At 36.9% G+C, this 22,523-nt stretch overlaps 1 protein-coding gene across 20 annotated transcripts in view; it reads left to right on the plus strand.

Annotated features, from left to right (window-relative positions):
* The window catches only part of myo18ab (myosin XVIIIA b), a 108,972-nt gene that overhangs the window by 48,823 nt on the left and 37,626 nt on the right, over positions 1-22,523 (plus strand). For 16 of the 20 annotated variants that reach the window (XM_082180439.1, XM_082180440.1, XM_082180437.1 and 13 more), the window contains 15 exons: positions 297-397; positions 571-634; positions 773-917; positions 2,819-2,833; positions 4,220-4,393; positions 4,495-4,585; positions 5,291-5,483; positions 6,378-6,464; positions 9,176-9,317; positions 9,427-9,586; positions 10,001-10,187; positions 10,707-10,944; positions 11,458-11,567; positions 13,615-13,680; positions 21,379-21,507. In XM_082180439.1, coding sequence (XP_082036565.1) covers positions 297-397; positions 571-634; positions 773-917; positions 2,819-2,833; positions 4,220-4,393; positions 4,495-4,585; positions 5,291-5,483; positions 6,378-6,464; positions 9,176-9,317; positions 9,427-9,586; positions 10,001-10,187; positions 10,707-10,944; positions 11,458-11,567; positions 13,615-13,680; positions 21,379-21,507 — 1,902 coding nt within the window. The remainder of the gene's footprint in view (positions 1-296; positions 398-570; positions 635-772; positions 918-2,818; positions 2,834-4,219; positions 4,394-4,494; positions 4,586-5,290; positions 5,484-6,377; positions 6,465-9,175; positions 9,318-9,426; positions 9,587-10,000; positions 10,188-10,706; positions 10,945-11,457; positions 11,568-13,614; positions 13,681-21,378; positions 21,508-22,523) is intronic. The other 4 variants (XM_082180441.1, XM_082180449.1, XM_082180446.1 and 1 more) reach the window with 1 other exon arrangement.

Below are 22,523 nucleotides of genomic sequence, written 5' to 3' on the forward strand. Positions count from 1 at the left end.
TTCCCCATTTGTTAAAGTAATTTTCAGTTTCATAAATAATATTAATAAAACAATTTGCAATTTAATAAACACTTATATTAATTAGCTGTCTTATAAATTGTTTTAAATAATAATATGGTATCATCTTAATAGTTTTAATCATATTTTCATTATTAATATTTAAAAAATCCACCAAAAAATAGAAAAGCCATCCATTTTGTGCAATAATACCCCTACTGTAATTATATAATCATTTGTTTGTACTGTTCAGTTGTAAAGTTGTGTTAACTTTATACATTTTATAACTTTATATATAGACCATGCTGCTGGAGAAGCTGAGGGTGGTGAAACGACCAGAGACTGAGTCCACTTTTAATGTCTTTTACTACATGATGGCAGGAGCAGACAGCACAGTCAGGTGAACTCAGCATCATTTTATGCAGATTGAAACCAGTGTACTTTTGCTATTTAATTTTATATTTTATTTTGTCTGAGAAAGCTTTCAGAGCTCTCAGAAGCTTGCACTATTGAAGACATCTGTATATTGACTGTATGATTTAATAGCTTGACTGTATTTCCATTTTCCCGCAGAACGGAGTTGCATTTTAACCACTTTGCGGAGAACAGTGCTTTTGGGATTGTGCCTCAATCTAAGGTTAGTTTTAAATAGATGGAGTTTGCCAGCAGCAGAGACAAAATCATTTAAAAAATGTTTCGTTTTTTTTAAATATTAGAATTCCCATTTAATATTCTTTGTGTGTGTGTGTGTGTGTGTGTGTGTGTGTGTACACAGCCTGAGGACAAGCAAAAGGCATCACAACAGTTTACTAAACTTCAGGCAGCTATGAAGGTGCTGGGCATTTCCTCTGATGAACAGAAAGCTCTGTGGCTCATCCTTGGCGCCATATATCATCTTGGAGCTGCAGGGGCCACCAAAGGTAACGCTGCACTGTGGTGCATCATGGAGTTACTTTCAAGCAAACCCAAGTCACCAATAAGCATAAACCCCCTTAGCAAAGCAAAGCGTATTTAACCCCCTTTAAGCCCTGCACTGCTAATTTAGTTCACAGAAGTATTCGACAGCTTTCTCTTTACACATCAGAACTGGAGAGCATTAATGAGATGAAGCATTTAAAGTGCCTAACAAGCACAGAAACAGAGTTTATTAATTAAGGCCGTCTTACTGTCTGCTTACTGAGCTCAAACAGAGAACAGACAAGCAGCTCAGGAAACAGTCTGATGCTGAGGAGTTTCGAGATATGTACGTTTCTTTAGCTCTAATGAGGATGGATGGCTCAGTATTCACAGTCCGTGATATCACTTCCCCCTCTTGCAGTCAGATGTGGATGTATTAATTAACCTTTTAATCACCAGACTCCAAACTGGACTATCTACATGCTGTCTTCTAGAGTCCACATTCATGGCAAAATTTCTGGAAATTAATTAAATCATCATGAAAATTCCCTTTTTTGAAATGTAGTTGTTCTTAGCTCTAAAACATTTCTTTTACTATAAATTGCTCATTTTGTGAGTGAAATTTCTATAAAATGATTATTTATAAACAATTATCCGGTAATTGGTTTGAGAACCCTTGATGTGTGTAGGGGCTTGAATTTGAATACATGGTCTTGATTTATATGCGATGTGTTTGTTGCTGATATATTGTCACTGAGTTCCTCGGTGTCTGCAATGCATCCATTCGTTCTAGTCTGGTACTTTCTCCTGTACCTGCATGCCTTCCCTGCATCTCTTTCAGACAAATGCGTCTGGGAAAGCCTTATTTCTCACAGGAGTTACTAATACTGCTTCAGTTTCCTGAGGTGGTACCGAAGACTAACATTACCTGACACTAAACGTAACAACTGATAAAGCTTTTTTTGTTTGTTTGTTTTATTAGCAACAAGTTCAGGACACTGCCTTAAATGTTTATAAGACATCTTTGTCTGGAGTCACTCAGTTGTACCTGGCTGTTCATACAGCAGGGGGCAGTGCAGTTCTGCCTTATTTTGTTCTGTCTGATAACTGTATTTACTTTGGTCATGTCTGATGTTATTCTTCTCAGTACAGGCAAGTACGTTCTGGTAAAAGACTGTAAAATATTTATTTCACTACAACAGCTCGATATACACTATCTTTCAGACAGCAGAGGCATTTATAATGATAAATGAACATTTCTATTTCAAAATAAAGTCTGTTCTTTTGAACTAATGGTTTTTACTGTGTTTTTGATTAAAAAAAATCTTACTGACCTCAAACTTTTGGACGGTAGTAGTAAACATAACCAAATACAGAGAGCAGTAACTACTGACTTATGCCTAGTAGTAGTAGTAATAATAATAATAATGCTGGATTTATATAAATATTTTATATATATATATCTTATAATTTTATAATATTCTATAATTTATTTAAAGAATATATCAAATATATAAAAATGTACAAGAATATGCAGTAATAATAACTATTAAGCTTTGAAGTTTATATATAAACTATAATAACTATATAATTTTTCTGCAAAATAAAAATGAAAATCATGATTAATTGTTTGTCTAATACTAGCCCTAATGCATTATATCATCTATTGGCCACTCTGCTCTATAGACATCATCTGCAATAGGCATCAGACATAGGGAAAGCATGTATCGGTCGATTGCTAATTGAAAACTAATTAAAGTGGAAATGTGTCGAGAAAATGCATGGAAGAGCCAATAATATGTATGTATATGCGAGAGTTTGTGAGCTAACTATTGCATCTTGGTTCCCTTTTTGTACAATAATGAAGAATGTCTCATGTTCTAACCTCTTCTTCTCTACTTGCATGCTGCATGCTGTTACAAAGCAGAGACTGATGAAGGTAAAGAGCATGAATATTATATATCAGCACAAGCAAACACCTCATTTGTGTATGCGTGTGTGGTTTTATGCTGTTATCATGGTTGCCAGACATTTCCATTTGCATTCTTATTGTCTTCTTTTCTTTCTACTTTCATTTCTCTGCTGGGTTTCTTTTCTTCAGAGGTTTATAACCATGTCTTAGTCTTGAAGCTTAGATAAAACTTTGGTGGGAATATGTGCGGGTGAGGGTGGGGAGCAACGTAACTTTGTTGTCTTTTAAAGCTCAGGCTCTCTGATGTTTCTCCATGTTGTAGACTTTTCATTTCTGCAGTGCTTTTCTGTTGTTAAGACGCAAACACAAATAAAAAGCCTGTTCGCTCTCAGTTCTTGTTTATTTTTGGCATTCATCTATTCCACCAGAGGCCTGCGTTGTTCTCTCTCTCTCTCTCTCTCTCTCTCTCTCTCTCTCTCTCTCTCTCTCTCTCTGTCTGCAGCCTCTTCTGGTTGCGGCAACCTCACTGCAGCTTGCATGTCACTCTTTTTGTGGATAACTCTGTGGTTTGCTCTGGGGTCAGTCGGAACAATATTTGCTGGAAAGAAACACTTGAAAATCCTTTGAATTTCTAAAATGATTTTAAAAAGCTGATACATTTTTGTGATGTCTAAACACTAAAACTCACAGACATAATCAGACCAATTTTGACAGTCCTGAAACTGTTTTTTTCTTTTTTTTTTTTACCGATAGTGGTTCTCAACAGTGGTTGTCAAAATTTGGTACCAAAATTTTTTTTCACATTTATTTACATTTATTCAACCAAATTTTTATTTGATTAAATTAATCCAAATGTTAATCTGATATTTAAGTAGTCAGATACTTATATTTGTTAATATTATCATGAGTTGTATATGGCCAGTGGTATGCAAAATGAATAACATTGACATTTAATGTAACAAATTTACACAAATTTTTTTATTTATTAAAGTCTTTACCAAGTAACAGATGGATCTGAATGAATATATCACAGAGATTAACTGGACAACAAAATATGTGTGAAGAGTTTCTACTTTTTTCAAAATTGATATGCTAAATAAGCATAATCATACTTTTAGTTTCATTTTATTGTCCACGGCCTGAACAAACCTGCAACATTTTTCAAGGTCGTAACCCACCAGCTGAAAACCACTGCTTCCAGACAGTTTCAGTATTTGGTTAAAATTGCTGCAATTGTTACAATTTGGTATAAATCTTTATTAAAATTCCATATTCTAGAGATTATATAACTGTACATAAATGACATAATCAGTGAAATTGTGTAAGACTTCCCTCAGATACCATAAGAGCCCCACAGTCATCTGTGCTGCTTCATTTGACATGGTACTTACACCATCCCTGTGCATCCCACAGCGGGCCGGAAGCAATTTGCACGTCATGAGTGGGCCCAAAAGGCGGCTTACCTCTTGGGTTGCACCCTCGAAGAGCTCTCGTCTGCTATCTTCAAACACCAGCCCAAAGGAACCTTACAGAGATCCACCTCATTCCGCCAAGGACCAGATGATGTTGGGACAGGAGACAACTCGGGTAAGATCTTTGACAATACAAGACCTCTGATACAAATGAATTGCGTTAGCTGGCTTTGGCAGTATTAATACTGAAATCGGTATGGATGATCTCTCTCACAGCTCCAAAGATCACAGCTCTGGAGTGTCTGGAGGCCATGGCTGCTGGACTCTACTCTGAGCTCTTTACTTTGGTCATCTCACTTGTTAACCGGTAACATTTATATCCTCTCATGGTCAGGACATACATTTACTTTTAAGTAACTTAAATTTAACTAAGACATATTTGTCACCTGGTTTATTTTCAACCAACTTAATGTGCTTTCCCAACCAGTGGCAGATCAAAACAGTCAAACAGGGTTTTTTTTTTTTCAGAAAAGGACCATATTTTGTGAAATAATATTGTGTATACAACTATTTTAGATGGTCAATAAACACCATATATAAGACATTATTTAATAACTTAACTTATTCAATAATATATGAAATGGTTGATCTCAACTGTTTTGTACTTTAAAAAAAAAAATATATATATTTTAATGGGGGGGGAGGTGCAAGGTCTAGCAAATGGAAAAAAAGCAAAACACAACAAGCATCTTTAACAATATAAATAAATTAAAAGAGCATTTGTCCCTTGATTGCCTGTCATTTGTGTTATCAATGATAAAAAAAAAATATATATATATATAATTTTTTTTTTTTTTTTTGATGAAAACATTATTATAATTTTGTTTGGTGGCACTAGTGGTGTACACTATTTCACATTTAAGGCCAAATAATGTCCTTTTCCTATAAAGAACAGTAGTAGGAATAGGCTTTTAAGTTACAGGTTCAATTGTGAAAGAGAAAGAAGCCTGCATTGTTTGAGGACTCTAACCTACATTAAATATGTATCTGTTGTTTGTTTGTGCTGGTTTAGAGCGCTGAAGTCGAGTCAGCATTCCCTGTGCTCTCTGCTTATTGTGGACACTCCAGGATTCCAGAACCCAAAGTTAGCAAAGCGTGACCGCGGCGCCACCTTCGAGGAGCTGTGCCACAACTACGCCCAGGAGCGTCTCCAAACACTTTTCCACGAACGCACCTTTGTGCAGGAGATGGAGCGTTACAAGGAGGTGCAGCAGTCCATCCTGTTACACCCATCAAATTATTCCTTTTTTTTCTTAAATAAATTACACTTTCAATTAATTATGCTGAGACTAGCTGAGTTAAATCAATGTTGATTTTATTAACATGTTTGTCTAAGCGGTCATAATCAAATCTGCTTGCCTTGTTACCAAAATCAATATACATTCAAAGTTCATGAGCCAATCATAGCTTCCGTTGAGATAAAGGTGCTGTAAGCAATGTTCTGGAACTCCCAACACACTTCAAGTTGTCATGAACTGAGAATTCTATGCAAAAAATAAATCTCTTTTTGTAAATGCATGGTATAGATCTTCTCGTGAATGATTAATCCACGTAGGTTTTATTTAAAAAAAATTTCACCTTGTAATTTTTTTATCAAAATGTCATACCTCACTTTTTGGGGGAAGATGACGGACTTCTCTTTGGTGAAGTATGCCGGACTTCTCCAATCATTTAGTCAGTTTAAACCCTGCCCCTTCAACAAGCTCACATTATTTTTGAGTGCAGCACCCACATCTCAAAATCCAATCAACTGATGAATAAAAAAAGTCCCTGTCCGATTTTTTTCCCCCCACAGAGACCAGCCTGATATTTCAGTACACTGAATTCAGTGAGCTGTCTGAATGCCATTCCATACAAAACGCTTACAGCACCTTTAATCAAAAGTCTTGAAATGATACATTTTCATGTTTGAGTTTTGATCAATACTGATTTTAAGCCTCTTGCATTTTTTTTTTTTTTTTTAAATTTTTTGCCACAAGGCAGTAAAATCATAGAACAAGAGAAATTCTAATGATTGGACACTTGAAAAAAATAGACACTTTTAACCTGAAATCAGTTTACAATCATAGCTGACTAACACTCCCTCTATCCCTGTTTAGGAGAACATAGAGCTTGCATTAGATGACATAGAGTCCAGTACATCACTGTCTGTAGCAGCTATAGACCAAACCTCAACTCAAGCATTGGTAAGCAACTCTCTTTCCTCCCCACATCTCTTCTTACCTCCTCAGCTTTTTGTAGTGCATCCCAGCCTGTCCCCAAAGGGACCTTATCTGGAGAATGTGTTCTTTTCAGTCTCGGCACTGACTTGAATCACTGATGTTTTCCCTTGTCTCCCACAACGTTGGGGAAAATTCATTTTGACTGCTTGAAAGTTCTAGTAGATGACTTTTGTGTCCTTTAGTTTGTCATTTGAGTGTGAACTCAACCTCAAAGTTGTTATCTATGGTGACAAGTTATTATATTGTCATATCTAGCCAGTCATTGCAGGAGCAGCGTGTCAGGAACGTGCCTTTCTGGGATGTTAATGATACCGGAGATCTTCTTTTTCTCTGTATGTGTGGGGGTGGGTAATGAGTGGGAAGCGCCCTCCCTCTTCTTAAGGCACAGCGTTCAGAATCTTTGTTAATGAAAGCACTTTTCATGACTTTGTCTCTCTCACGAACTGTGTCGGGATGTTGCTTAGTAGTCCCGTCAAATATGAAGCGTATTGGCATCAGACACATGCATGAGGCTTTATGCATATTTCTAGCTTTGATTTGACAATGAAAACTATTGTTTTGGCAGCAGTTCTTCTTTTTGTGTAGTAGTTGGGTAAAATGTATATAGCAAAATATTAAAATGAGTTCTGCTAAATATTTTTGTGGAGCCAGTGATGTTTTTTTTCAGGATCCTTTTAATAATAGAAAATGCTTGTCATTATAAATGTCTTTACTATTTTGCATTAAATTGACTTTGACAGTAAATTGACAGTAGTGTCTGTCAATTGTAGTGTGTATTCTTGACCGAACCTGTATGAGAGTAGTGTGGTCATGGTACATGTTACTTTTCTCAGCACTGGCAGCTTTATACTAAACGCTACACAGTATAGGACATTTTATTTAGTCATTTTCTAGAAATTGCAGAAACCAATTTCCATTAGTGTCTCAGGTAAACATCTTTACTTAAAAGATTGAATTAATAGATATGTAGAGGCATCCTCAGATTAAAAAAAGGGTTTTAGATTAGAATGGTTCAGTGATACATGACCGTTTGCAAAGACTTACAAATGGAGATCAAATGAGCATGTGATTTATTTCTCTGAAAAGCTCTTTTGCGTATCACTATAAAGTGTTTTGAGTGCCCCCAATGGTTACGTTCATCAATTACAGCTTTGCTACTTGAAGAAGATACTCAAACACATGCCTGTGCAGTCATATAATCTTTCCTTTTAAACTTTTTAAATTTAATAAAGTTAAAGAAATTCATAAATTGTCAATTGAGCACTTTAGCAATTAAGTAAAGTGAAAGCGCTCGTTAAAACAACCCTGAAGAGTTAATTAGCCAGTCTGTGCCTGATGGAAATAGTACTGAGGCATAGTGAGGACAGTCTCATCAGTGTGAAAAGTAATATTCAAAGACATATTCGGAGTATATTCATAAGCCTACGTAATTTTCTTTTTTGTGCTGGTTTCATCCGCAGTTATTCGGCAGCCTGCAAAGTGTCAGTGCGGTAATGCAGAACAAGAGAGAAGCCATTACTGGTATTAATTGCTTAAGTAGACAGGCAGAGTGTAAGGTTTAAAAATGCCTGCGTGACTGCCCTGGAGCTCTTACTTAATACAAGCCTTTAATGAGGAGCCCAAGACTAATAGCTCATCTTTTTCCCCCTCGTTTTCTCCTCCTCTCTCTTATTGTATAAAGGATTGTAATTGCTTTCATGTAATGACTAATGTTGTGTTTAAGGTCATTATCGAAATATGAAATGAAAAGTAAATGAAACAATGCACAGCCTTGATGAATGAAAGGGGCTTGAATTGTGAGTAAACAAAGTTCTTGAGGGAGATTGAGCTTGTGCATAAGTGGGACTCATTTGAACAATGTCATTGGCAAAGAATCTTAAAAAATGTGGCGTAACCTTGCCAAGAGTGATATTTCGAGATGAACACTTAATGGAAGCAACTTAGGTGTACTTGATTATCCATACATACTTTTTTTTCAACAACAACAAAAAACATTTAAAATCATGCATCAAAAACAACAGACATTTGAGGAACGTAATTTTTTTTTTATGTACATTTTCTCTCTCAATCATCATTGTATTGCACTGCATTATATGTTCTGCCCCCCATAATTAAAACGACAAAGCTTTGATCATAAAACAAAGCATTTAAATATCATCTTACTAAGACATATTATTGGCAGATATAGAGCGACAACTGATATTTTTTTTATTTGATGAAAGTAGTCTGCTATACTGTGAAAAATGTCTCATTGATTTACATTACAAGCTATCAGAATTTCAACCGTACCAAATTACATATTTTTGCTCAATTTGGGCCTCTGAATAACATTTTTGAGTTTTTTTCTCCCCCAGTATGAGCTCCATATTCTCACTCACAATTTCATACTATATGAGCCATAGAAGACCGATGTATCAAATATAATACTCAACAAAATCATGTTGTCTAAAGGTTGAATACTGTTCCATTTTTTTATCTGACTATTATGTCAGGCTTTAACAGGGTTAAACATTGAAAATGATTTACACCCTGGCCCGAAATTGGGCTCATAGCCTAAATTGGGGTTTCGTCCGGGATTTATCCGGGGTTCATCCCCAGTTTATATACAGACCCCAGTCTACAGTTTGAGTCTAACAAAGTGTTCTCGCATGTTCGTCTGTGTCCATGTGGTTCAGGTACGGACACTGGCCAGGACAGATGAGGCGAGAGGCCTGCTGTGGCTGATGGAGGAAGAAGCTATGCAGCCCGGGGGCTCGGAGGAAACTCTGCTGGAAAGACTCTTCAGTTATTACAGCCTTGTGGATGGAGAGACCAAAGGTCAGACCACTATACACCTCTCACATGCCCAACCACAAACATACCATTACTTCTATACGTTTATGTATGCAAAGTTTATGCAACCTCATGTGCTCGACTCATCTCTCAGGCCCTGCCTTGTTGCTGAAGAGCGAGAAGGTACATCACTTCCTGTTGGGTCACAGCCATGGGACTGACTGGGTGGAGTATGATGCTCGGGGATGGTTGAGCCATGCCAAACAGAACCCTGCCTCTCAGAATGCGGCCATTTTACTGCAGGACTCTCAGAAGTAAGACCCTGATAAATAAATAACTACTAATATTAGCCTGTTGTTACATACATGTACTCCACCTCTGCAAGCGCTGTGAGTTTGTAATGTGAAATATTTATAAGTCAGTGATAAATCGGAGGCTTTGATGTCTTCTAGCATTTTCCCACTAAAATAAAAGCCCTATGGTTTAATGTTAATGTACGGTTTAGGTTTAACAGCCATAAATTAGTATTGTATTTTTATTGTTGTTCTGTAAATTCTTAATATTATTATACTCATTTTTGTTTACAGTACAATAGTATACCAATAGCAATATATTTCTTCATTGTTTTTTTTTTATAATTTAAATAATACAAATTGGAAAAACAAACAAACATGGAGGCGTTAAATGATCAAGCTCATCCTGTGTATACTCTGGTTCTTCCTCTGCAGGAAGAATATCAGTAGCTTGTTTATGGGGCGTTCAGGAGGAGCCACAGTTTTGTCAGGTTCTATTGCTGGGCTTGAGGGCGGATCACAGCTGGCCTTGCGCAGGGCCACAAGCATGAGAAAGACCTTCACAACTGGTGTGGCCGCTGTTAAAAAGAAGTCCCTCTGCATCCAGATTAAACTACAAGTGGTGAGTACTTAAAACATGATAATTACATCCATATACTAGTGCATTCAAAGGAGCTAGACAGAGAGCAACTTATTATAGACCTCCTTGATAGTAACAGAATGCAGGGGTCTCAAGAGACCCTTAGAGCTAAAACTCAGCATGCTAATTAAAGCACCACCACTACAATATGTAGAAAAAGATCAATATGGATATTTTTGATGGCCGATGCAATATCTTAGAGTGCAGGGTGGCTGATATAAAGCTGATATATCACATCACACTATTCAATTTAAAGATGGTAAGTAACACATGCTGCAATTAAATGTATATTTATTTCACATAATGTTTATGAATTAGAAATAATTACTCGGCCAGTAATTTAAAAAAAGAAAGCTAAATATCAACCAATATATTGGCCTTGGTGATATATATCGCCACCACTAATCGTGATCCATTAGTACAGGTCCTCACATCATAAAATCTAAAGTCAAACAATAACAGCGTTTCTGAACTTAATGAATGTTGTTTGTTTTCTTATAGGATGCACTGATAGACACAGTGAGGCGGTCCAGGGTGCACTTTGTGCATTGTCTGCTTCCTAAAGCAGAGACTCTGTCTGGGGATGTGAAGGTGCTAGGAGGACCCTCACCTCGCTCTGGGGAGATAGAGGCACATGGAGAAAGCTGTGACAACGGCCTCATGCAGCTGGATGTGGGCTTGCTCCGGGCACAGCTCCGCGGTTCCAAACTGCTCGACGCCCTCCGTATCTACCGCCAAGGTTAGAGTTTAAAAAGCAAGGCATTATAAATGCAAGATAAAGACAGTGAATGACCCTTGTTATAGATCTGTGACCTTTATTTTGAAAAGAATGTAGAAAAATCTATGAAAAGAGGAAAGATTTGAAAGTTCAGATTTACCATGCAGGCTTGACTTTTCCGAATTACGTGTTTTTCTCCCAGGGTTTGTTGACCTTTGAAGTTTTCTAGGGCTTATGTGGTCAGGCACTGCCTAGTGTTCTAGATGTCTTTTTTATTTTTATTTTATTTTTTGGAGACGCTCATGGACTTATTTTGTTCAGCGCTTTAGAAAAATCAACAAAATGTCATTGGAAAATGTTTTGGCACATTTCATCCCAAAGCCCTGAGTAAGCAGAACATTCTCTAGATAAGTGACTGACCAATGGCCTCATCATTGCTCACTGCTGAACCTACACAAACTCTGTAGCTTTCTAGAATCTCACACGTCCTTCTGTTGTAACGCTCCTGTCATTTGGCTCTCCTCCGTCCTCAAGGTTATCCCGATCATTTGGTCTTTTCTGAGTTCCGTCGCCGTTTTGATGTTCTGACTCCTCACCTGACGAAGAAACATGGGCGGAACTACATTGTAACTGATGAGAGAAGGGTGAGTGTCCTTTTTATTTGTGTGTTTGTGAGTGTGTTGTTTCTCCGAGTGCTGTTTGGCTCCTCCTTCATGAGCTGCTCTTCCATGTAATTGATTATGACAGTGCTCAGGGCAGAGAGCTGTGTTGTTGATTAATGGGCTATATTACACATCTTTTCCCCCTTAATCTCGCCTCTGCTCTGGTGACAGGGCAATATAGGCTTTAATCAGTTCCCAGAGTGATGACTCTATCAGTGGCATCCTGTCCTATCACTGACCCTGCTATTGAGTCTTTAGAGACCTGTAATGTCTTAATGTCAACTTCATGTGGATGTATGTGTCTCTGTGTTTATATATATATAGTACTATCCAAAAGTCTTAGACACGCTAGTATTTTCACCCCCAAAAAATGGTTTTAAGCCAGTTATTTATATCATTTGCTGTAGTGTGTCAGTAGGAAATATCAGTTTACATTTACAAACGTTCATTTTGTCATTTATTGTAATAATCCAGATACTTTTTTTGGATGCACAAGGATACTGACAACAGCCGGTATGATCCACACGGAGATCTGATCTCACCATCATCGAGTCCGTCTGGGATTAAATGAAGAAACAGAAAAAACTGAGACCGTGTTTGATTTAGTTAATAGAAGTTAATTGATAAATCAAGTCTATTTATGACATTTATTTTTTAAAGTATCCTCACTTTACAGCATTTTTACAAAAGTTCCTAAAAGTTTTCACAGTGCTGTAGCTTTGCAGGAAAGTTTCTTCAAGTGTCTTAGAGACGTTGCTTCAGTTCTTCTGAATTTAGTCTGTCTCAGTTTTTTCCTGTTTCTTCATGTAATCCCAGATGGACTCAATGATGGTGAGATCAGATCTCAGTGTGGACCACCGCCTGTTAACTGCTTGTGCATACAAAAATCTCACTGGATTATTATAGCAAAATTATAGACAATTAATAGCAAAATGAATGTTTGGAAATATTTCCTACTGACACACTACAGCAAAAGATACAAATGTCCAGAAAGCCGCTTCTCAGACAGCGCACAAATAACTGAATTGAGTTCTCTATCATGTCTTCTTGTGCTTGAACGAAATTAACACAATTTCACACAAAATTATGTCAAAATGCCAATCTTGCCGAGTATCCTAGTAAACATAAATGGTTATGTCTCAAGTGAGGGTAAATAGTTAAGAAAGACAATGCATGTGTAACAATTCATGGATCCAATATACTGATACTATGTTTTAAAGTGACAACAGCCTAATAGTCTTGCTGCTGTCTGTGTTTTTAATGTTAATCAAACAACAAAAGACTCACTGCAAAAAATCACAAACTGCTCTTGACTGAATAACTTTTGTAACTTTAATACGGTTTCATCTATATTTCATTTATTTAGTAAAGACTATGGAAAATAGTAACAAATAATGAATAAACACGTCCAAACTTTTGACTGAGACTTTATGTATATTATATATCTGTCTATTCCACAGATAGTAGTTTATACTTTTTAGTATACAAACATGTTACTGGCTCAAATAAATGCATCTCAGCAGAACGATCTTTGTTTGCATGTTGCTTTAGCTGTTTTTTACAGAAGTCTCGCTGTGGTAACCAAACATTAGCAGATTCCCCTTTAGACCTGTGATCCATCTGCAGCTGTTCAGTCTGAGGCTTGGCCTTTTGCTGGTCTCTCACTGAACCTGTTCACCAGTCGGCCCTTGTGCCCCTGCAGAGAGCACTCAATACATCCCTGTGGTCTTAGCTCAAACTCTCTCCATTAGTCATCAGTCCACCGAGATTTTTTTTAATCCCCTGCCCTGTTGTTGTTTGCCTGACATCCTGTCAGGAAGAAAGCACTCATGGGTGAGTAGAAGAGAGAGGTCAGACATTAAGACAGTTGTTTGTGACCCAGTTTCCCCAAGCTGGGTTAGCTTTTCGACAGAAAGAGCGCCCCAGTCAGCATACTGTCCTCTTGGTGCCCTGAAGTGGATGGCACACTAGATCTTTATGCCTGTCTCACTGTTTTATGCATGTGTCTGTGTCTCTCTTTGCGTTTCAGGCTGTCGAAGAGCTGCTGGAGTCCCTTGAGCTGGAAAAAAGCAGCTATCACATGGGCTTGAGCAGAGTAAGTAATACTTACATTCACCCTCTAAACTAAATGTTAAAAACAATAATGTAGTTAGCGATATTAGACCCAGAAAAGGCTCATTTACCTGCATTACTCAATCTATTCGATTCACTCTAGTTTTTATGTAATTTACGTTTCTGCCGTCAAATGCAGTGGTGTACAGTGGTGTTCTGAAATGAGGAGACAAAGTACTCTCTTTTTAATATTTTTATAAAATAATTCATGTTCCAGTTACACTAAATGTTGACACATTTTTAGGATGAATAAATAAACATTACTTACACTATCCAGAAAACAACAACCAAAACAGTTCTATTTTGTATTTTTTACATTAACAATGTAATTATTGTTCTATTTATTAAAATCAGTTGTGGCAAACAAAAGCTCAAGCATGTTCGTTTGAGCTTCCACAAGAGGTTTGTTCTCAGGCGTCAAGCTGGTTCAGTTGAGCTTCTGTTTGTTCGCTGATCAATGTTTATATGTGAATAAAATGCCAAATTCAATCTGTTCATCATATAAACTGATCGATTCTCTTCAGAAAATTTAGACTAAAACTCTCAATTCATATGGATTAGTTTCACAATTTTTTTATGAGCTGTCTATGGAGGAATAGAAAACTCGCAGATTTCATCAAAAAAGATCTTCATTTGCATTCAGAATATGAACGGAAGTCTTACAGGTTTGGAACGACATGAGGTTGAGTAGTTAATGACAAAATGTACATTTTTGGGTGAACTAACCCTTTAACCTTAACCAGTGGTGTCACTGTTGGACAGTGTCACTTTAGAAAAGTGATTTATACACTTTTTAAAGTGTTAGTTCACCCCAAAATTAAAACCATCCTATAATTTACTCACCCACAATCCATCCTAGGTGTATATGACTTTCTTCTTTCAGCCAAACACAATTGGAGTAATATTAAAAAATATCCTTGCTCTTCCAAGCTTTATAATGGGAGTGAATGGTACCATTTTTCTTTAAGCCCAAAAAAGTGCATCCAGGCCTTTTGAAGCAAAGCGCTGCGTTTTTGTTAGAAAAATATCCATATTTATAACTATTTTCACTGGTTTCAGGTTACAGCCATACACGAGTCGAGTTCCGGCCAAAGATTGAACTCTGACCCGTCGTAGGAGTAGCCTAAGCTTAGGTGAGAGAAGACTCCTCTCGCGGTTCAAATAAATAGGGCTTGGCAACAAACTGAAGCTCATCTGACATTTCTCTGTAAAAATTCTCGTTTTAGTCTTCTAATTCGTGACCGGTGTTTTGTATAAATATGGATATTTTTCTTACAAGAATGCATCGCTTCGCTTCAGAAGGCCTTCATTAACCCTCTGGAGCCGTGTGGAGCACTTTTATGGTGGATGGATGCGCTTGAGCTTCAAACAAAATAGTACCATTCACTCTCATTATAAAGCTCTCATTATATATATTTGTTTAATATAACTCTGATAGTGTTTGGCTGAAAGAAGAAAGTCATATACCCCTTGAGGGTGAGTAAATTACGGGATAAATTTCATTTAATGGCATATTTCATAATATATGCATTGTTTTATTTTTGTACTGTGGAGTTTTTCATTCAGCTTTTTGAGGAGGTACTGACTCTCATGCACCCTCAGAGGAAACGGCCCAGATCGAAAGGCAAATAACCGATAGGCTTCACAAATAATCCCCCAAAAAAGTATGTGAAAAATTGCGATCTCAGAAAAGTGATGATAGACAGTCCATGTAGGTCTATTCCTGATGCATCTAGTTACAACTCGTTTTGTAGCGGCTAAGCATTGTAACTAATCACAGACATGTCTGTTGAGTGCACTAATGCTGTTGAAATGTTGAGCCAATTTGAGTGCATTTAAGCCTGATCTATTGGTGCATGTTTTTTGTTCGCGGTACAACAGAAAAATGAGCACAGAGGAAACATGAACTAAATAATGAGCCTTCAGAACTGAAGCAAAACGTTTTTTGAAATTTTGAATTACTTTTAAGTTTGCTCTTTTGCATTTTAGCACCCAAAAATGTCCTGCAAGCGAGTCAACAAAACTAGAATGCTCCCACTGTAGCCAGTACAGCAAGATTTATTGTGAATTTCATTCATTTGATTAAAATGGGAGCATTCATTGGAGTCCTGGACAATCAGCGAGTTCATGCTGAACTGCTATTAATCTAAATTAGTAAATTAATTACTTTTACAATATCAGGGTTATAAATTGACACTGTTGTTTTTGTCAATCATAATCATCTTAAAAAATTACTTAACTTTTTCAGTCCCTCTATGTTATGGATCAGTGCATTGAGTCAGTTTGTGGCATACAGATTCGGCCTGAGTCACGAGGATCAGTTCCAAACAGATGGCATGATTTCCATTTAGATTGCCGAAACGTTCGCTTCTTCTACACCTCTTAGACACAGACCGACTTTAATCCGCTCTGCCGCTGTGCTCACATCTGGACGGAAAGTTTGGCAGGGTGGGCTTTGGCCAAAAAGACTCATCTCCTCCTCTCCTGTCGAAAAAGCACTCTCTGCTCTGGGCCGATGCTGTACCCATAATGCTTAACTGCAGATGGGACATGGCTGGCACCGTTGGCAGGCCTCATTGGCGGGCATGTTGGAGCATGGAAGACAATTATTGTGAGGTTTTCTGAGATTGTATGAACTCTCCTGGAAGGTTGCACTCTGGGTCTCCCCTATACTTCAAATGATTAAAGCAGAAATCCCTTTGTGCATCTTCTGTAGACGAAAGATTGATTCTGGCGAGGCACCGGCTTGCTTTGTTTGGTTTACTCTGGCTTGGTGCTTGCCGATAACTCACTACAAACACCAATCAGCACAGCAAGATATTTTGCTTTCAGACAAAGAACAGCAGCCTTGAGAGAGAGCCAAAATAATCACATTCTGATAAATAGCTGATTACATAAATGGGAATAGAGAAAAATGTGTCCAGGGAATACACAATTGATTACTTGACAGCCATCATTTTAAAATTCTACTTGAGTATAGAGATTCACACCACTGATGGTGGTTCTGATATACAGTTGCACCTTTTGTATTTGTTTTTATTTTTCATATTAAAATAAAATGCAAATACATGTATAAAAAATATATTTATATTATTTTCTAATATATATTTTTTCGTTTGTATTTGAAATATTTGTGTTTTTTATATATATATATATATATATATATATATATAATATATATATATACACACACACACACACTATATGTAGCACACAACTGAGTGGTGGTTCTGATATAAAGTGCCCCCATTTTGTTTTTTTATTAATTATTTATTTTTAAAACCTACATAAAAATAATGAAGAAAAGAAAAACAAGCAAAAGAATTTTAAATATAGTTTGGAGAAAACCTCTGCTTTTATTTGTTTACAGATGTCACTTTTTGGTTACAGATGTTTTGTATCTAATGCAGTGACATTCAGACATTTTCAAGTGTGTCTTGTGTGTCCAAATACTTTTTGAAGCCAGTGTAGATGTGAACAAGATCCTAACCAATCATGAACTCCCATCGCTGCTTATTGAACACAGTCATTGTTCAGTTGCCACCCTAGAACAATACATTCGTCTAAATCACAAACTCCCCCACAGACTTAGACACAAGGTCCTCTCTTTGCACTCCTCCATTACCATTTGTTTCCCCATGTCTTCGTGAGGAATTTCATTCTCTTGGTCTCCATGGAAAGCACTGCCATATGACCCCATGAAAAGACCTTTCCGTCATGCTGACCTTTGGTGCTTTTGTGTGGAAAAGACTGGCGAATCACAGGCCTGCTTGGTGAATGTCAAGGGGCAACGTGGCTAATAAGAAGCTGCACGCAAAAGACATTTCTACTAACACAATATCTTCATGCTCTTCAAATGAACACATCCAACGGAGTCTCTTAGGATGATGTAATCCATTAAAATAGTGTTTCACACATGCTCTGTGATGCTATGGATAATGTACTTGTGAGTCTTTTAGCATCTCCACATAATCTTACATTTGACTCGAGAGGACCATGAATGAAGTTCTCGTTCGGGTGATATCAGGCCTTTTTTCCTGCACATCTTCACTGACATTGAGAAATGAAACTCAATTTTCCTTTGCTACTCTCCTGAGGTGGAGAGGTCCCACTCTGATATTACACCTGCCTGAAAGCAGATAAGTGTGTGTGTGTGTGTGTATTGGCTGCCCAGTAGGTAGCTCAGCCCTGATGTTCTAATTTGCGAGGTTGTAAAGGGTTGTAAGAAGCGGTTCGGGTAAACATATTGTCCTTTATTTTTATTTGTGGTACCGTTGGGTTGGTAGCGAATGCCATGGGGTCGGAAAGCTCTCAAACTTTACATGAATATGAAATCATTTCATAACACTCCATTCTCCCCTATGATCTGATGCTTGGAGCTCTGAGAGATTGCCTCCTATAATAACAATAACTGAGGCTCTACATCACTGAAAGGCTCTGGCTGCCTTTGATGTGAAAAGGAAGATTATACCGCAGAGCAGCTCCAGATAAAGGCTCAATCAAGAGGCATTTGTTGCCATTCCCTCAGATGAGTAGTAATTGCAGCAGTGGACTCTCATCCTCCCTTTTTTCTCTCTCTCTCACTCTCTCGCTCTCTCGCTCTTTCTATCCAGAGATAGAGAGATAGTAATACAAATTTTATATATATATATATATATATATATATATATATATATATATATATATATATATATATACACTGTACAGGCCAAAAGTTTGGAAACATTACTATTTTTAATGTTTTTGAGAGAAGTTTCTTCTGCTCATCAAGCCTGCATTTATTTGATCAAAAATACAGAAAAAAAAATGTAATATTGTGATATATTATTACAATTTAAAATAATTGGTTTTCAATTTATTATACTTTAAATTATCATTTATTTCTGTGATGCAAAGCTGAATTTTCAGGATCATTACTCCAGTCTTCAGTGTCACATGTGACATCCAGTCTATCACATGATCCTTTAGAAATCATTCTAATATTCTGATTTATTATGAGTGTTGGAAACAGTTCTGCTGCCTAATATATTTGATGAATAAAAGGTTAAAAAGAACTTCATTTATTCAAAATAAAAAAATATTTTCTAATAATATAAATCTTTACAATAACTTTTGTATCAATTTAACACATCCTTGTTGAATAAAAGTATTGATTTATTTCAAAAAAAGAAAGAAAAGAAATGACTGACCCCAAATTACTGACCAGTAGTGTATATTGTTGTTACAAAAGATTTCTATTTTTAAAAAATGTGCTTCTTTTTTTATTTATTTTTATCAAAGTATCCTAAAAAAGTATCACAGGTTATGAAAAAATATTAAGCAGCAGAACTGTTTCCAACTTTGATAATGAATCATCATATTAGAATGATTTCTAAAGGATCATGTGATAGACTGGAGTAATGATCCTGAAAATTCAGCTTTACATCACAGAAATAAATGATAATTTAAAGTATAATCAATTGAAAACCAATTATTTTAAATTGTAATAATATATCACAATATTAAAAATAAATCAAATAAATGCAGGCTTGATGAGCAGAAGAAACTTCTTTCAAAAACATTACAAATAGTAATGTTTCCAAACTTTTGGCCTGTACTATATAACGTTATATAGTAATCATGGGTCAATGACATGAGTGCATATTTTTGTGTCCCAAGTTCATTATTTCCCTTTAAAATAATTGTATAAATGTATGACATATATCACTTTATTCAATAAAACTTATTTAGTTTGAATACATTTTTTTGTCAATTTAAATAATACATATACCCCCAAAATGCCAGGTGGTACAACTCTCCGAAGAAATTATCAAGCTAAGAAACTACTTAAAAAAATTATTTTAATAATACAAAATTTAAAACTAAATACTATGGCATCATTTTAGGTTTGAAACCTTTCATATAAACACATTTTATAAATATCAGTAGTTTTAAAGCGGTTGAGATCATTGAAAAACTTTTGTCAAGCGATTTGTATGTCAGGGTGGCACAAGCGCAAACATGGCTATTTTATTATGAATTATTACACGGCTCTGTGGAATACTTGATTCTGATTGGTTAATCGCCACATCCAGCGGAATGTTATTCCCGGATAACAACCGCTGAAAACAGATAACACAGGCTCATCCAGGTAACTGAAGTACCAGAATCGTGGACTCTCTTCTTTCATACAAACGCTGCGGCTGCCATTTTGCGACTATTGTTTTGTACACTGTTGGATTATAAGGGAACAAACATGTACGATTTTAAAACGGTTTCATCTCAAAACAGTATCTCTTATCCCCATAATTATTTATGTTGAGAAATGCTGTGTAATAAGTGGTATGACTGTACCGTATCCCTTAAATGTCTGTCTAGTTTGAACTTGCCGCGCTAGCAACTACTCTCTCCACAGAAGATTTGCGTTTAAAGACCTAATAAAATATTTAGACTCGGATCAATATTTCGTGTCTAATTATTTACTTTTGTGGCAAGTAGCCGTGTAATAAGCGGGATAATGTACATCCAGCTAGTTGTTATCTCAGAATAAACCCTTTCAGGCTGATGCAAGACCCCTTGCTTCACGTCGGGGTCCTGATCACCCTGTCAGAGTTTATTCTGAGGTAACAACCAGCTGGATGTACATTATCCCTTACTTGAAAAGGCAATAACAGTAAAGATAATGCATCATCCAGAGGACCCCAACTGATGCTTGTGGCAGAGAATCCCTCTCAAACACTGGTATAAACGGCTAATTTCAAGTATGGGTACTAGGTACACTTTTCATGTCAGGTGGTACAACTACAGTATACACATACAACTATTTGGTTGGACTGCCTTGCATAAAAACAGTAAAAAAATTAATTGAAATACGTTGGAATGTTATTTAACAACTGAAACATGTTTAAACGTATTGTTCATGACTCAAAAATATGCATTACATCAGTTTTAAAAAGATTTTTAGAAAACACCTTTTTTGAAGTTTTTTGTTGTTGTTGTCAATGACCCGTAAATCACATTTTAAAAATCTCCTAATTTCGTACACCACTGTACGCCACTATATACTGTATATCAAACCAATTTCCCAAAGGACCACTTCTTTCCAGCACAGGCTCAGGTACACCATGAATCCGGTGCCTTTTTAATTAGGATTTTGTTCCTCTAGATTAATCCATCTTTAAAACTAATAGAATGCTAATGCAATTAGACCATGTCCACAGAATTTGATGAATGCACGTCTGGAAAGGTCCACTTCCCTCAAATTTCTCTGATTAAATGGCCTAATGGAGTAGGGTTCTGAAGTGTTAATCCAACTCGGTTTGACACCCCACCACAGAGCGGAAAATTAGCAGTAAACAGAGCATGGGCAGCAGTTTAAAGGAACTCCTCACACTTTTGACAGGGGGACTGCAGATTGGAAAATCTATGACTACGAATTTTACATAAATATGTATATATTTGTCTAGACAATTTATGTACATATAATGTTTAAAAATCGGAAAAAAAATCTGAGAAGATAAACTAATCATATACATACAAATAATCATTTTACAAAAATTGTAATATACTTTATTATAATTATTATTACTATTATTATTAACAACAGTGTGTCATTAACCAAATGTTATGAATTCAGTGAAATGTTCATTGTGAGAAAGTTTGTTTTATTTCCATTTATCTCATAGCAGTGGTCTGTTTGCAGGTGTTCTTCAGAGCAGGTGTTTTGCCTAAGCTGGAGGAGCACAGAGATATCCAGACCAGACGCAACATTACCCTGTTTCAAGCTGCGTGCAGAGGCTACCTGGCCCGACAGGCCTTCAAGAAGAGGAAGGTGAGTCCTCCATACCTCATAAAAAAAGAATTCATACTTTAAATAATCACAACATGCATACCCCTGGAGCATTTAAGACATTGTACGCCACCTTTTGTCCCACCGAAATGGAAATGTTTTGTGTTTTTGAGCATCGGTCCCTTTCTCAATCAGAGCTCTCCATACTTCATTTGTCGTGTGGTTTGTCTCTGAGTCCATCAGAATGTCATTGCTGTCTTGAGAAAATCCCTCTGGCTGTGCCCTCCTCTGACAGATAACATTCAATCACCACATCTCCGGGGAAGAAGCCACCCTCCATCACTGCCCTCCATCACAGGCCTATCGATTCTCCCGCCACTGCGTGCCCTCCACTCACGCCTGCCCCCTCTCTGTCCATTAATTTTTGCTTTGCCACTCACTCTGTCTCTTTTTGAATTTAAGCCCTTCTATTCTTCCCCGGTGTCTTTTATTTTGTTCGGTCTTCCTTTCAATCTCTGATCCTTTGTGCCCCTTTCTTGTTCTCTCACTTTCACACTCATGGTCCCCTCAGTGGGATTGGCTCAGGACGTGAGGGCTGGTCCTACAGTTGCCTGTGACTCTGTCTCTCTCTCCTAAGAAGACTGGGCCCCCTGTCTCAGTAAAATTCATGTCATGGGAGGAGGTGGGCTCGATGCAACTCCTCACGCTGCTGTTGGCCCTCGGTGGTCAGCTGTCTTGGCAATACAACTTCATCAACATCCACTTCCTCTTTCAGTATTGCACACAAACAGAGAAGGCTTTTCTTGGTGAGACTGTTTTCAGTTTACCTCAGAGCTCCTGACAGGAGTCAAGACTGTTAACTGGATGTTTTTCTGTAAGTAAAAGGAGTTTGAATTAGATTTTTCTTTTTCTCTTGTGGTCTGTAGTTGGTATCATAGATGTTAGTAGGGGTTGTTTTCTTTCTTTAGATCCTGTGTAGCGTTCTTTTGCTTTTGTTGTTTACGGCTCCTTGTAAGGCGTCTTTGGTAACACTGATTTGTAGGTGAGCCGCTTTATAG

This window comes from Leuciscus leuciscus (assembly GCF_965113295.1).
Source record: "Leuciscus leuciscus genome assembly, chromosome: 9".
NCBI lineage: Eukaryota > Metazoa > Chordata > Actinopteri > Cypriniformes > Leuciscidae > Leuciscus > Leuciscus leuciscus.